Source organism: Petaurus breviceps, unplaced genomic scaffold, assembly GCF_028583685.1.
Source record: "Petaurus breviceps papuanus isolate PSGF00001 unplaced genomic scaffold, PetGlider_PUasm1.0 91133, whole genome shotgun sequence".
Classification (NCBI taxonomy): domain Eukaryota; kingdom Metazoa; phylum Chordata; class Mammalia; order Diprotodontia; family Petauridae; genus Petaurus; species Petaurus breviceps.
This window is the reverse complement of record NW_027187419.1, coordinates 85,808,519-85,823,149: the sequence shown is the minus strand read 5'-3', so window position 1 is coordinate 85,823,149 and position 14,631 is coordinate 85,808,519. Positions and strand designations below refer to the sequence as shown.

At 37.9% G+C, this 14,631-nt stretch overlaps 1 protein-coding gene across 8 annotated transcripts in view; it reads left to right on the top strand.

Moving 5' to 3' along the window:
- ITGB6 (integrin subunit beta 6) overlaps positions 1 to 11,328 on the top strand; it is a 204,845-nt gene extending 193,517 nt beyond the window's left edge. For all 8 annotated transcript variants that reach the window (XM_069080069.1, XM_069080068.1, XM_069080067.1 and 5 more), the window contains one exon: positions 8,739 to 11,328. In XM_069080069.1, coding sequence (XP_068936170.1) covers positions 8,739 to 8,840 — 102 coding nt within the window. In that variant the 3' untranslated portion in view covers positions 8,841 to 11,328. The remainder of the gene's footprint in view (positions 1 to 8,738) is intronic.
- Positions 11,329 to 14,631: the final 3,303 nt, after the last annotated feature.

The window sequence follows — 14,631 nt, the reverse complement described above, 5'->3', positions numbered from 1 at the left end:
TAACACATTATCCCTAGTTATTTGCCATGTCTAAAAAGCATTTGTAGTGTTGGGTTTGTTTGGGGTTTTTTTGATCCAGACCTGTGATTTCATCAGTGTGGGGAATTCCCCGTGAGGGAAGGGATTCTGTCTACCATTGAAAATTATAAATGTTCTGTCTTAGAGTTTCTTAACAGTCTTAGAGAGTTTCCCTATAAACACAAATTCTCCTAAAAACACAATTTTAAATGATAAAAGAAAAAGTCATTAAATTTCTTTTTGTTCAGATGCTTAATTTTTGCTATTAGTGTGGCCTGAATTGTATCTGGACCAGTATAAATTATCTTGGGATGGCAGGTAGCATCAACAACAAACTTTACTGACTTCATTATTTTCCTGATTATCTCTTTATAGGGAAATAGAGAGCATTAGGGTAGTCCAGAAATATTAATAGCAGAGATTCCTCATACCACTTGGGGGGGTGAGGAAGGAAGGGATTGCAAGTTTTTGGGACCCTCTTTTTCCTTCTTATTTCAAGGAAGCCCTCCCCCATCCTCTCACTGTTTAACCATAGGATGGCAAAATTGTGGCATATTAGGATAGACAAAGACCATGGTGTAGGATATTGAGATCCTGGAGTCCCCAAACTCCCTTTTTTTGTGGTTGCAGGGAAAGAAGAAAAATAGATCTAGGACTGATTATTTCATTCTACAGATGAGGAAACTGATGACTAGAGAGGCCAAGTGACCTGTTCAAAGTCATGTAGCTAATAGGGATTTGATAGATTTGAATCTATGTCTTCTTGATTCCAAGTCTAGCCCTCTATCCATTTAGTCACAGTGCTTCATGTCAAGGAATGAGGAGGTCTTTGCTGCCACCATTTTAGGACTTCCTTCTTTTCTTTTAAACTATCACTGAATATTAGTAACTGTTCTCCTCTGGGTTCCCTTCCATCTCTAGGTCTTCCATGTTATAATCCTCATCAGCTATAATCCTCCTCATAGTAACTTATCATTGAATTCAATTCAACATTTATTAAGCACCTACTGCATATAATGTACAAAGGAATACTACTACTGCAGTGATGATTCTTTAGTGCAACAAAAATTATTATACTATAGTGGTAACGATATATACTTGAAGCATTTCATCAATGTAGGGAATTTTGATAGGGGAGGAAGGAGCAGTGCATAGAAATTCTCTCCACTTGCTTCTATGACTTAATTAATAAGGATTAGGAAGTTGCCTGAAGACCATGTTGGTTAGGAATTTTGCAAAGGGTCACACAGCTAACATATGTCTGAGTCAGGATTTGAGAGCCAAGATTTAAACCCAGGCCTTCCTGACTGCAAACCCAGCACTTCATCTCCTCTGGTGCACTGCTTCCAGCAAAAATGTATAAGAATATAAATTCTATGCACCTGGGCAATTATATATGAGAATATATATTATACAATTATATAACAATTATGTGTGTGTGTGTGTGTATATTATATATATATGTATATATATATGAACATAAACTCTATATACCTGGGCAAATACAGATGGAGAGAGAGAGAGAGAGAGAGAGAGAGAGAGAGAGATAAGGATGTCCTGTATCTACCAGGAAGTAATATATCTATGTATGCAGATAGAGTGCAGACTTGCCCAACTTAGAAAACTATTCCCTCTGCATGGATACTCTTAACCATCTCCCAAGTCCAGTCCAATCTGGTTGCTTTTGTCTAGCTCTCTGAGTAAACTTTCTTTTCCTTTTCTGGATATAAACTGAGTTTCACAAACAGTCTTTCCCCCAGAATTCTGCCCCCATCTTTATAAAAGTAAAACCTTCTTTCCCTTGCTCTCTTCTACTTTTCTCTAGTAATTTGAACTTCCTTTGACCCTACTGACCTTTAACACTACAAGTGTTTACTTCTTCCTAGGGAGAAAGAGAATGAAAGGAGTAAGGGAACTTTTATTTACCCCCAAACAAAAAATGTAAGGCTACAATCTTGGATTATATACATAAATGCAGAAGACATCACCATAATCACAGGAAGCATCCTACACCACCATGTCCCATGTAATGGGAGGAGATCCCAAGGGATTCATTACAGGCAGCCTGTGCTCAGACTTAGGGACTCTCAATACTGATGCTCCCATGGGGTGAATGTTTGAGGAAAAAAAGGCCCAACCCCCGCTGTGTATATTTCCATGCACAGCCTTTGATTGGTTTCTCCATTAAATAATAAGCACGTGTACTGCAGACAGACACTTGGGCAATTATATGATGTATATCTACTAATCAGCATGTTTTATGTTTTCATGAAAAAAAGACACAAGTGCCAACAAAAGATTTATATCTTTTAAATAATATTTTAATTAACAGTTAATTTTCTCCAAAACATGAATTGTTCTTACCCAGGATGTAAGACACGATTGAAATTCAAATGCTGAATTTTATGCTATTTCTTCATTCAGAATGGGATGCCACACATTATGAAGTATAAATGAAATGAAAAATATTATTTCCTTGCCAAACTGAGTTTCTTTGAATAACAAATGTTTAATGTTCATGCTTTGACTAGATAATGATTACTCAACGCAGAGGCAAAACAGATTTATTTCCCATAATTCAGCTCAAGTTTCACTAATATAGATGCCCCACTGGCACAAGTTTGTCTCCAGGTCCTCTCTTTTGGGGTTCTCAATTCAATTCAAATTTTACCGAAGATTAGTTTCTTCTTCAAAACTTGAATTTGCTCTGGTCTTAAATTGACACTCAGCACCCCAAAGGAAGACAGTGACCAATCACTACTCCTTGTCCAGAAGCTGCTGTTATCATCTTCTAGAGACAAGAGTGCTTGCCCCTCAAAACCTGTGAAAGTAAACTGAAGAAAAAGGGAATCTCCCGAAAGTCTATTTAACAGAATGTAAGAAATAGGATTGAAATTTGCCACTTTGACATAACCATACTTTTTTTATGACTATGACTCATTTTTCATATTGAAAAAAATCAAGAGAAAGAGGTTAAATTCATCTTTGATTAGAATTTTTTTCAAGGTTGTCAAGTCATTAACCTGAGAGATGAAAAAATGTTCTGTTTGACATTTCTTCTAGTCATGAATTGATTTCTGCTGCACTAAGCAAATCAAGCCAGCTTTTTGTAGTTTGGTAATCATTAAGAGATCAGTGGGTCATGACAAAGAGTTTTCCTATTTATCAGGGGTTTTTTCCCCATTTCTAAAAAAACTGTTAATTGCATTTTGCTAGACATGCAAGAGGCAGCTAGGTGGATCAGGGGAGAGAATGCTAGGTCCTAAGTCAGAAATAACTGAGCTTAAATCTGGCGTCAAATACTTACTAGCTGTGTGACTCTGGGCAAGTCACTTAACCTGTGTTTGCCTTAATCCACTGGAAATAGAAATGGCAAGCCACTTCGATATCTTTGCTAAGAAAACCCCATGGACGGTATGGTTCATGAGGTCACAAAGAGTCAGAAACAATTGAATGACTGAACAGTAACAATAAGGCATGCAAACTAAAAGATGCCCCTTTAATCCTTTGTAGCAGTTCTTTCACCCCTGTTTGAATAAAAAAGATGAACTTAGAGCCATACCTTCAAGGTCTGTGGAATCTAACCTTATCTAAAAAAAGATAAGGGCTAATGATTTTCCATAAAATGGGAAAATTTTGGGAAGTGGTATTTCAAATGGAAAGCTTATTTTGAGGGGGAAAATAATTATTCATGAGGAACTGAAGAGGGCAGTATGCACATAGGAGCTTATAATAACTCATTTATATGGATCATTAAGGTTTGGAGACTATTTTCACCATAGCCCTAAAGGGTAGGTAGTAGTATTCTTTCACAGATAAAGAGACTGAGACAAATAGTGTTTGAGTGACTAGAGGGCAACATGGCACAGTGGAAATGCACTGAATTTGGAGATATAGAGTTTACTGCTGTATTTGGAGTCTGTGAGCCAAAGGACCTACATACTAGTCTCTGCTTTTCCACTTTCTACCTGTATGACTTTGAGTAAATCATTTAACCTTTCTAGATCACATCTGTTCAGTCAAGATGATTGGACTAGGTGACATCTATGGCCCCTTCTAACTCTAAGACTATGATTCTGTTACCTGCTTAGGGTTACATAGCAATTGGCCAATACAGTCTCAGATCTCTCACTCTCTATCTCTCTCATTCTTATATACATACATCTCTTTCCTAAACATTTATTTAGCCAAAATCTAATTTGTATTTATTTCACTGGTTGTGCCTCATTTAAACAACTAGACTTATTTGGGTACATGTCATACTACCCTTTTTCTGCCCCACCCAGGGGATAAACTTCATGGGATTGGGAAGAAACTAGTTGGGAAACAGACTATGTTGTCTGTTTTCACACCCACACACACATATGTATATGTAGATATGTATAACATGTGTGTATATATATATATATCCCCAGTGCTTAGCATAGTGCTTTGCAAATTATAAACACTTAATATGTGTTTTTTTCATTCATTTCTTCAAAATCAATGTAGCTCACAAAAGGAGAACCAGCCACCTTCCCCCCACTCCTACCCCAGTAACAACCTGAACTAGATGTCCCAAGTAATATACACTTCCTCATTTTTCAATTCCAGACCCTCACCCCACCCACCTTCTTACTTATCACAATAAAAAGGAATATTTTCAAATTAGAAACTTGCTTCTAGTCCCATTGCCTAGTTCTCTTTCACTAATTATGATTCTTAGTAGAGGGCAGTACTGAAAACAATAAGGTAGAGGGGCTAATAGTTGGACTTCTGAGTTTCAAATCCAGCTTCTCTTTTTTGTCATCTTTGTCACTTTGATCACAGAGCCCCTCAGCTCTCCTTCCTATTCCAAGATAGTCTGGACCCACTTCATAGCATCTTTTTCCTCTGGCTCTTATACCCCATTCATCCCAGCAACTGTTAAACAGGCTGGAAAAAAAATCGCTATTCAAAGGATAGAACTAGAATTTAGGTTTGTTTTTTTTTTTCCATGCAATATCACGTACACCACCTCTCCCCTCCCCCCGCCAAAAGATCCTGGAATTCATCAAGATACCTGGCTTCTCTTATATCCACTGCTAATGGTGTGACCTTAGGCAGTCATTTAAAGCCTTCCAGCCCAGGTGGGGGCCATCTCCAGTCGTCCAGATCTATATCTTGTTAATGGACCCAGATGACTCCAGAGAAGAAAATGAGGCTGATAACTTTGCCCAGCCTTCCCTTACTTAAATCCAATTCACTTGCAAATCATGGCCTCACCTTCCTGATGCTGTGTTCCTCTTCAAGAAGGAAAGGACAAACAACAATATGGCCCAGGTTCTTCCTTTGGAAGTTGAGGGGATTAGACTCAATCATCTGTATGATTCTTTACTGATCTAAATATCTATGTTTTTTTAATTTGATTTTGGAAAATATGAGTTTATTCTATGCCAGACATTATACTAGTTAGAAAATGTAAAAAATGAAATACAGCATAGTTATCTGCCCTCAAGGATTATAATCTAATGGGGCATAAGATTTATAAACAAGAAGTACAACACTAGATTGAATGTGATTCACAGAAGGAAGATCTCCAAAGAACTATGAGCAATTTGAGGAGAGTTCATTTTCAAGTAGGGGGTTGGGAGGAGGATCAGGAAAGGCTTCAAGGAGGAGAAGTCCAATGACATGAGTCTTGATGGAAAAGGTTTCCATAGCCAGAGATTTGGAGGGAATGGTTTGTTGGCATGGAAGATGGCTCATCTGAATTTATAGAGCTAGGAGGAAAAATATATGGAAACAGTTAAATAGTATGTAAAGAGTAATAGAATGAAATGAGGTTGGGATCAGACGTGGAGGGTCTCAAGAAATAGGCAAAGACTTTGTGTTTTTCCCCCATATGCAATAGGAAGGCATTAAAATTTTTTGAGTAGGGGAGTGATATGGTTAGAACTATGCATCAGGAAGATTATTTTGGCAATTACGTGGAGGATGGGCTGTAGAGGAAAGAGCCTGGAAGCAGGAAGACCAGTTTGGAGACTACTGCAGTAATCCAGGGGAGAGGTAATGAGAGCCTGGCCCAGTGTGTCAGCAGTAGGACTAGAACAGAGGAGACATATTTTAAAAGACAATTTTGGGATAGGTATGGAACTTGAAAATCTGTTCAAAGAAATATGATTTTTTTCAATATTCAATCCAAATTCTATCTCTGAATGGACCTGTGCTGGGCTTTGGGGCCAAATTCTTGGCCTGAAATGGGTAATCCCAGTATAAAAAACAGACACACCAAGTGACATACATAGAATGAACAGAGCCTATTTAAAAAAAAAATGTTTTAATTGTATTATTTTAAATTATTTAATGGTATTATTTATTTTATCAAGATTTCATCTTTTCTCCTCCCCCATTCACTAAAAAATAAACAGAATGCCCTCAGTAACCCAGAAGCAGATCACAGAATATTACAGAATACATAGTTTGATCACATAGAAAGAAAGCAAATTGCCCCGTGTATCTCTCCTAGACTAGAAGTCAACACGAGTTTTTGTAGGCACCTACTAAGTGCCAGATACTGTGCTAAGTGCTGGGGATACAAAGCCAACAAACAAACAAAACCAGTCCCTACCATCAAGGCCCTCATACTCTAATAAAGGAGATAACGAACATGCAAAAGAATGTAAGATAAAATGGATGAAGTCCCGAGAGAAGGCACTAATGGTTAGGGGGAACCAGGCAAGGCTTCATGCAAAAGGGCCACTGTAGCTGAGACAGACAGTGAAGATGAGGTGGGAAGGAACCCCTAGGTGTGGGGCACAGCCAGGGAAGATGCTCTGAGTGGGGAGGTGGAGTGTTTTGTGCATGTTACAGTAAGGATGCTGCAGAGTGATAACAGTAACAACAGTGACATCATGACAACAATGCCAATAACTACTGCTTTAAAGTTTGCAAGACACTTTACAAATGTTATTTCATGTTAGCCTTGTAACAAACAACCCTGAGAAGGAGCTACTATTATTATCCCCACTTTACAGAAATAGAAAATGAGGCAGACACAGGTTAAGTGACTTGCTCCAGGCCACATACCTAGTTAATGTCTGAGGTCAGGTTTGAACTAAGAACTTCTTGACTCCAAGTCTAACAATACATCCTTTGATTCCAGCATTATCTGGCTGGCTTGTAGATAGAGGGGACTAAGAGGTAAGAGGGTACACCATGTGGTACAGTTGATGGTACAGGCACTAGGCCTGAAGTAAGGAAGATTCATTTCCTGAGCTCAAATCTGGCTTCACACACTTATTAGCTGTGCGGGCAAATCACTTAAGCCTGTTTGCCTCAGTTTCCTCATCTGTAAAAATGAGCTGGACAAGAAAATGGCAAACCACTCCAGCATCTTTGCCAAGAAAACCCCAAAGGGGATCACAAAGAGTCAGACATGACTGAAAAGTGACTGAATGACAATGCGAACAGCAAGGTATAAAAAGACTAGAAATAGAGGCAGGGCCCAGCTTCTGAAGGACCTTAAAAACTAAACAGAAGATTTCATATTTGATCCTGAAGTTAATAGGGAGCCATTGAAATTTATTAAATATGAAGGGTTAACATCCTCAGACCTCTGCATTAGGAAGAACAATTTGTTAGCTGAGTGGAGGATAGACTAGACTGGGGACAGACAAGTCAGGGAAAACAAGCAGCAGACCATTGCAGTAGTCCAAGCAAGAGATGATGAGGGCCTGGACAAGAGTGGAGGCACTATTAGAGGAGAAAGGGAAGTATATATGAGGGGTGTAACATAGGTAGAAACAACAGGACTTGGAAGATTATTTAGATCTGGGTAGTGAGAGAGAGTAAACATGACACTTAGATTGCTAGCCTGGAGAAAGATGCCATATTCTACAATATTGGGCTGTGGTCTAGTAGATTAGACTAAATACTACTCATTAAGTATACTGCTTGGTATTCATAAACTTGAATGCTTCATCATCTCATCATGATAGGATAGCAACCTATCCACAGCTCTCATTCCAAGGATTCTTGTCTGTGGTCTTTCATACATCATCCTTTAAGGACCCACTCATTGCTACAAATTTTCTCTTAAGTCATTTCATATTTTGTGGATACCACTTGGACTTTCTGTTATCCCTCCTTATTACTACATAACCCATCTACTTCCTTTCTCTAGTCATGCATCTCCTTGATGATGAGCTCTCAAGCTATTTTTTACATTCAAGTCATGATTAATAATAGACTATTTTCTACTTTCTTGTACTCTCCATGTGTCTCTCCATTGTCCTTTGGACCACCTGTCTTTTGGATTCTCTGAAGATTGTTGAGTTCCATGACACACACATAACATTGCCAAGAAAATGCTGCTATGGTATGGAAAAGATGGATTTCTGGACAAGGAACAGTTTAGTATCATTAAAGCACTTTCTAATTTGTTCTATATTTTTTAAACCCAATAATACTTCAAGGTTACAAGATGTTTTCTTACAATGAATCAATTCCAAGAAGTTAAGATTTCCTAAATTGTCCATCAGAATATTTCAGTATTTTTCTGACTTATTTACAATAAAAGATCTACATGAAAAATATGTAAGTACAATGTAAAGATCCAAAGGAAGTTTCAAAATGATTTTTTTCCTGTCAGAACATTTCTAACCTAATGAAATTATTTAAAGTCACCAAAAGAGAGTCCTAGCAAAATTTACGTGCCTCTAATCAAAACTTTCTTGTTCTCTTTTCTATTTCTTCTTCAGGGAACCAACCCGCTGTACAGAGGCTCCACAAGTACCTTTAAAAATGTAACATATAAACACCAGGAAAAACAAAAGATGGACATTACTGCAGATTCTCATTAGCAGTTCATGCACTGGAAAAGTCTGTTTCACTGATAGAAAATGTCAACTGCACAATTTAATTTTTATTTCTTTGTTGCTATAAATTGAGGTTTGCTCAAGATAATAATAGGTCATTTTGAGATCAGCCTTACTTGTGGGAAGGTTAGGGACTGATGCCTGCCAGGTTCAAAATAATTAAGAAAAGGAGTATGAACCACAAAGACTTGACTTTGGGGATCATGTTAATGAATGCAAAACCTATTGAGTTTATGCCTGGGGAAAAAAATCCTCCAAATGATGTATCTGCGGATCAAATTTGCATGTGAAAAATATGAATTAGAATTTAATTTGTTTGAGAAATATTGTCTTTGTCCTAGCAGAACCACAAAACCTTGCAAATATCTGCTCATACGACACAGATATATACATATTCCTAAACAGTGGCCCCGTTCTTAGAGGAAGACCAAAGGTACTTGTAAAATGAGGAAATTGGGATATTATTCCAGTGGCAATTGATTGGATATTATTCCAGTTAAGAAGGAATTCTTCTCAAAATATCAGCAGCTGTAAGACTGCAGATGAATTAAACCAGAATAATTTGGGTTGACAATGGCTAGGGTTTCACATCACTCCAGTCCTCTTTTTGATGAGTGCAAGAAGGAACTGGGAACAGACTCAACAGGCAGAGACCATGAGCTTTACTCACCATTAAATCCTTGAGAGTTGGCATTCAAACCATATCCCTTCATGTCAATGCTTTGCAAGCAAGATTTTTTTATTTGTTTTATGCATGAAGAAGGAGAGTCAAGTAATTTAGAAATTAGGAAGTCACCAGAAAGAGAAAGACTGAAGCAAAGGACAGAGAAAAAGAGATAGAGACAGAGGAAGAAATAAAGGGACCCTAGAGTTTAGTTAGTGTATTAAACTATTTAAGGCTATAAAATCCTCACTTTCCCCACAACTCAGGTTTTCTCCTATATACTCCTAAATCTGTTGGGGAACATTTGGGCAAAGGCGGGGAGGGGAGAGAAAAAAATTACTTATTTCAAGAGTGTCAGGTAATTTAACTGGCAGAGGGCTCTATTAATATAAAAGGGGGCATAGGATAAAATCCAGAGTGGTTTTTAATCAAACATAGTCCTTCTTGAATAGCTTTTTCTTTTTCAGTCCCCTTATCACATCTGTCTTAATTTATGACCTTGTAAATAATATCCATTGGCCACTCAAAACTATTTTTATTTTTACTTTTCATCTGTGAAATACATTTGGCTTTATAGAGATAGCTATGGATTATTCACATATGTGAAGGTCTCTATAGTTTTCTTAAAACAATGATAGAAAGATTGCTTCAGTCGAGTGAAAGGTAGAGCATATGAAAATGTATATAAGAATAATGAAATAGCATTAGAACCAAACCCTACTGGAATTCAGGGAAGGTATTGTGGGTTTCTTTTGTGCCATGTTAATTACCATGAGTTTAACCATAAAGTGAAGCAGTTTACTAGGTTAATAGTTTGTCCATTACCTAATAGAACAGGTTATTGGGACTTTGTGACCCTAGGCAAGTTATAACTTGTCTCAGTGCCCCCAGGCAATTAAGGCAATAAATTACCAAATGTGATTAGGGCCTGCTCCAGGATGGCAGCAGTGTCAGAAGAGAGAATTAGGCATATAGAAGAGAGATGTTAGGTAGGTAGAATCGACAGGATTTATCAATTGATTGGATATGGGGAGGGGAATTGTGAGAGAGAATTAAGATGATACTTAGGTCTAAATGTGCATTGGTAGAGGAAGTTGCTCACTTGGAGCTATAAAAAAATATAGTCATTGGAATATCAAGGGATAACTAGTTATGGGTTTCTTCATCTTTTGATAGATCTTGCCATGTTACATAGTGTCCTCTTTTCCCTCCGTTACTTCTGTAACCCAGTTAAATTGGAGGTTTATTGAGCTATGTTACTAAGTACATTACAAAATTACTCAAGACCTTACTTAAACAGTAAACTTAGAAAATTGGTGTGCTTCAGGAAGTACACAATAAGCACTTAATTAATGTCCATTCATTCATTCATTCAGTGTCTAGCTTCCTGACTTAAAGATTGACTTAGGGGTTGGAAAATACCTGTCTCACTCTGTGTGTGTTATATTACTGATCATACATCAATATCTACGTGGAATTTACTGTTTTAAAGACATTTTTGCGTTCATTACTGGGAAGGTACTTTAGAAAACTTTTATGAGTGTATGTGTTTGTGTGTGGATGTATGTGGATGTGTGCATGTATTTGTGTATTTGTGTTGCAGAGGATAGAATAAAGTCTTTCTGCTATTTTCAAATATTGTTTTGTCCCAAGGCTGGTCCTTGAAAAAGCCAAAACATTAAAAGAAGTACTTCTGTTCACTGAAGAGTTAAGTTACATGAAAGTAGTTTTTTGTTTTTGTTGTTGTTGTTAGCAATTTTGTTGTGTTTTTGTGTTGATTTAAATAAACACAGTAATTTAAACAATGAACCTTCCATGAATGACAATCCTTTCCATGCATGGCATAAAATGCCTCCTTTAGTGACTTATCTTCTTTGATCTCCTCACCATACCCTGAAGGTTGGGGAGGCGGGGTTGGTGGGTTGTTGTCCTTCATTCTCAGGAAGGACCAAAATGACATCACTATGCTAGAGTAAAGTTTCAGTGTGTCTGACTCAGCTACAAGTCAGGCACAACTAGTCTGTTGTGACTATTTGGGCTTGATTCTCTAAATATGCGCATACTGAGTTTCCTTTGAGTTCTTTCATTTATGCTTTTGCTCATAGAGCACAGCACCTTCTCTGATGTGGGCACACCATGCTGGGCAGTCCTATGCCAGTGTCTCCCACATGACACAATCAATTCCAAAGTTCCCTAGAGAGACCTTGAGAGTGTCCCTGTATCACTTCTTATGACCACCATGTGAACACTTGCCCTGTGTGAGTTCCTCCTAAAATAGTCTTTTTGGCAAGTGTACGTATTTGTATTTGAACAACATGGCCAGCACATCGGAGTCGTGGTCTTTAAGCAGAGTTTGAATGCTTGGCAGTTTAGTTCAAGTAAGGATCTCAGTGTCTAGTACCTTATCCTGCCAGGTGATCTTCAGAATCTTCCTAAGACAATTCCAGTGGAATGACTTCAGTTTCCTGGCAAGGCTAAAGGGAAAATAAAAGGAGTGCAGGAAGACCAGGGCAATGGATGGAGGTGACCTACCAATAGGTACATTTTTTTTTTTAAGAAAGTAACTAGCCACAATATTGTTGAATGATTATACTCCCTGTGTTAGGATACCTAACATGGACATTAGAATCATTGATTGCTTCAAGTTGTTTTCTGGAAATCCAAGGCATTTCAAAATGATACATTAATTATTTCTCATGGTATCCCTGCAATATGGTTGATTTTGGAAATTAGGAAAATAAAGCAGTAGGGGATTGAGTGGTCACAAAAGTAATCAGTCACCACAAAAGACTTGCTTAAGACTTCATGTAAACACAGACACAGTCGATTCAGCTGGGACAGGACAGTCAGGCCAAGTATAATCAGGCACTGTAAACACCTGCTGTTACACATGTTTTTTAATAGACTAAAGGTCAGTGAACTGGGAATTCAGAAAGCTGGATTGAGTTCTCACTTACTGACACATTGCTGGCCAAGTTATTCTGTCTCTGTGCTTTAATTCTTCCCTCTGCAAACCAGCGATAACACCCATCTCTCTCTCACTGAGAGGGTTTCCATTGTATCCATAAAAGCAAAAACAAATGTATGTGCACATCTTATGTGCAATGCTTTGTGTTCCTCTGGAAAAACAAAAATAAAAACCATCTTTCCCAGGTACCATTACTTATTAATGACTCATTTAAAGTAAGTAGTAGGTTCTAAATGACTTACCCAGTTGCCTACGCTTGGTTAAAAACAATAGACATTTTTATTTAGATATAGTATTTACAGCTACAGGTCATTCCTGACTTGCTACTCAAGGTGAACTTGTGAAAGGTTACTCTCTGGGTGAGAACAATTGACAGCCTAAATTGGGTTACTGTCTCCATTAAAATACCAAATTTCAACACCAGCAACAAAATGTGTCCAGAGATATTCACTTAAAAGCACTGCAGGCACCAAATGCAGAATCTGAATCCCACTAAAATAATCATAAATAGCTTTTATTCCTTCTTTCACTCTCTGGCCTCCCAGAAGTGCCATGAGGTTAGAGAAGCAAGCCCTTTGAGGATGCATTTCTGTAACATCACAGAAGACATTTCACCTTTTATTTTTAGAGGTTTATATAATGAATTCATTCTCATTTTATGGAATCTAAATGCAAGAGAAAAATTTCCCCTTTTTAGGGGACTATTTGGACCTTAATTGGAGGGGTAGGGAGATACTTTGGTCTGACAGGTATTGAAGCAAATTATGATTAATGAAAAACCCTATTTTCATTCAACTATAACATTCTGGTACTGACCTAAAACATACACATAGCTAAATATCAGAAAAATTTACATATTGGGTTTTTATTTCACATTGAGATTCTTAATATTTGTCACTGAAAAGATCTATTTTGAAGGCTTTTCAGTCTACTTGTGGAGATCTGGAGTCCTTTGGAGGCCTTTAGTCAAATTACCAAACAACACAAACTGTCACACAATTCAGAGAAGAGAGTCAGTTGTCTTGTGCATCTGCTACACTGGGCACAACATTTGGGCTCCCTGGATTTTGGGTAAAGGATGGTATCAAACACTCCAAACCTCTGAGAGCTACAAGCATCTTCAAGTCCCTCATGCTTGGGTACATTACAATTGTTCTTCAAATGTGGGTAGAGACTAGGAAGACTTAATCCATCAATTCACCAATCCTCATTTGTCGAATTTTACGAAGTACCAGCCACTGTACTAAGTGCTGTGAATAAAAAGGGAAGCCAAAACATGGCTTCCTCTGCCCTCAAGGAACTCACATTGTTATGAGGGACACAAGATGACTATAACTATGTACATACAGGAAACATACAATGTGAATGCCAAGTAATATCACAGGGAAGGCACTGTTGCTGGGGAAGGGGAAAAACCTCTTGCTGAAAATGAGATTAGAGCTGAGTTTTGTTAGGTAAGTCAGGAGGTGAACCTGAAGAGGGAGGAGCCTTCCAGGCAGAGGGAACAGCCAATGAAATGCTCAAACCCCAGAAAAGGAATGGGGCATATGTGGAGGGGAGTAAAGTGTGAGAAGACTAGAAAGGTAGAAAGGGCTTTAAATGCTAAACAGAGCATTTTATATTTAAAGAAATGAAAGATCATCTTTGTCATCCTTGAAGTACTTCAAGACAAAAAAAAAACCCACACTATAAGAAACAAGTTTGAATACTCTGTGGGACCTTTACATTCCCACTTATTTGTATGTTTTAAATTATTTTCTTCTTCATTCTCAAATGCACTTAGATTAACTTTTCTTTTCATACCAGCCAGTCTTCTTATTTCTCCTTCTTCCTGAATAATTTACTGTGTGGGAAGTCACTGTTTATTTTTCATTCAGTCAGCTTTGTGGCAATAGATTTGCACAAATTCATCCAGTGACTGAGTCTCTCTGTCTCTCTCTCTGTCTCTCTTTCTCTTTCTCTGTCTCTCTCTATCTCTGTCTCTGTCTCTCTGTCTCTGTCTCTCTGTCTCTCCCTCCCTCCCCCTCTTCTTCTCACTATCTCCTCTCTTGCTCTCTCTCTTTCTCTGTTTTTTTATATCTGTCTCTCTCTTTACACACACACACACACACACACACACACACACACACACACACACACACACA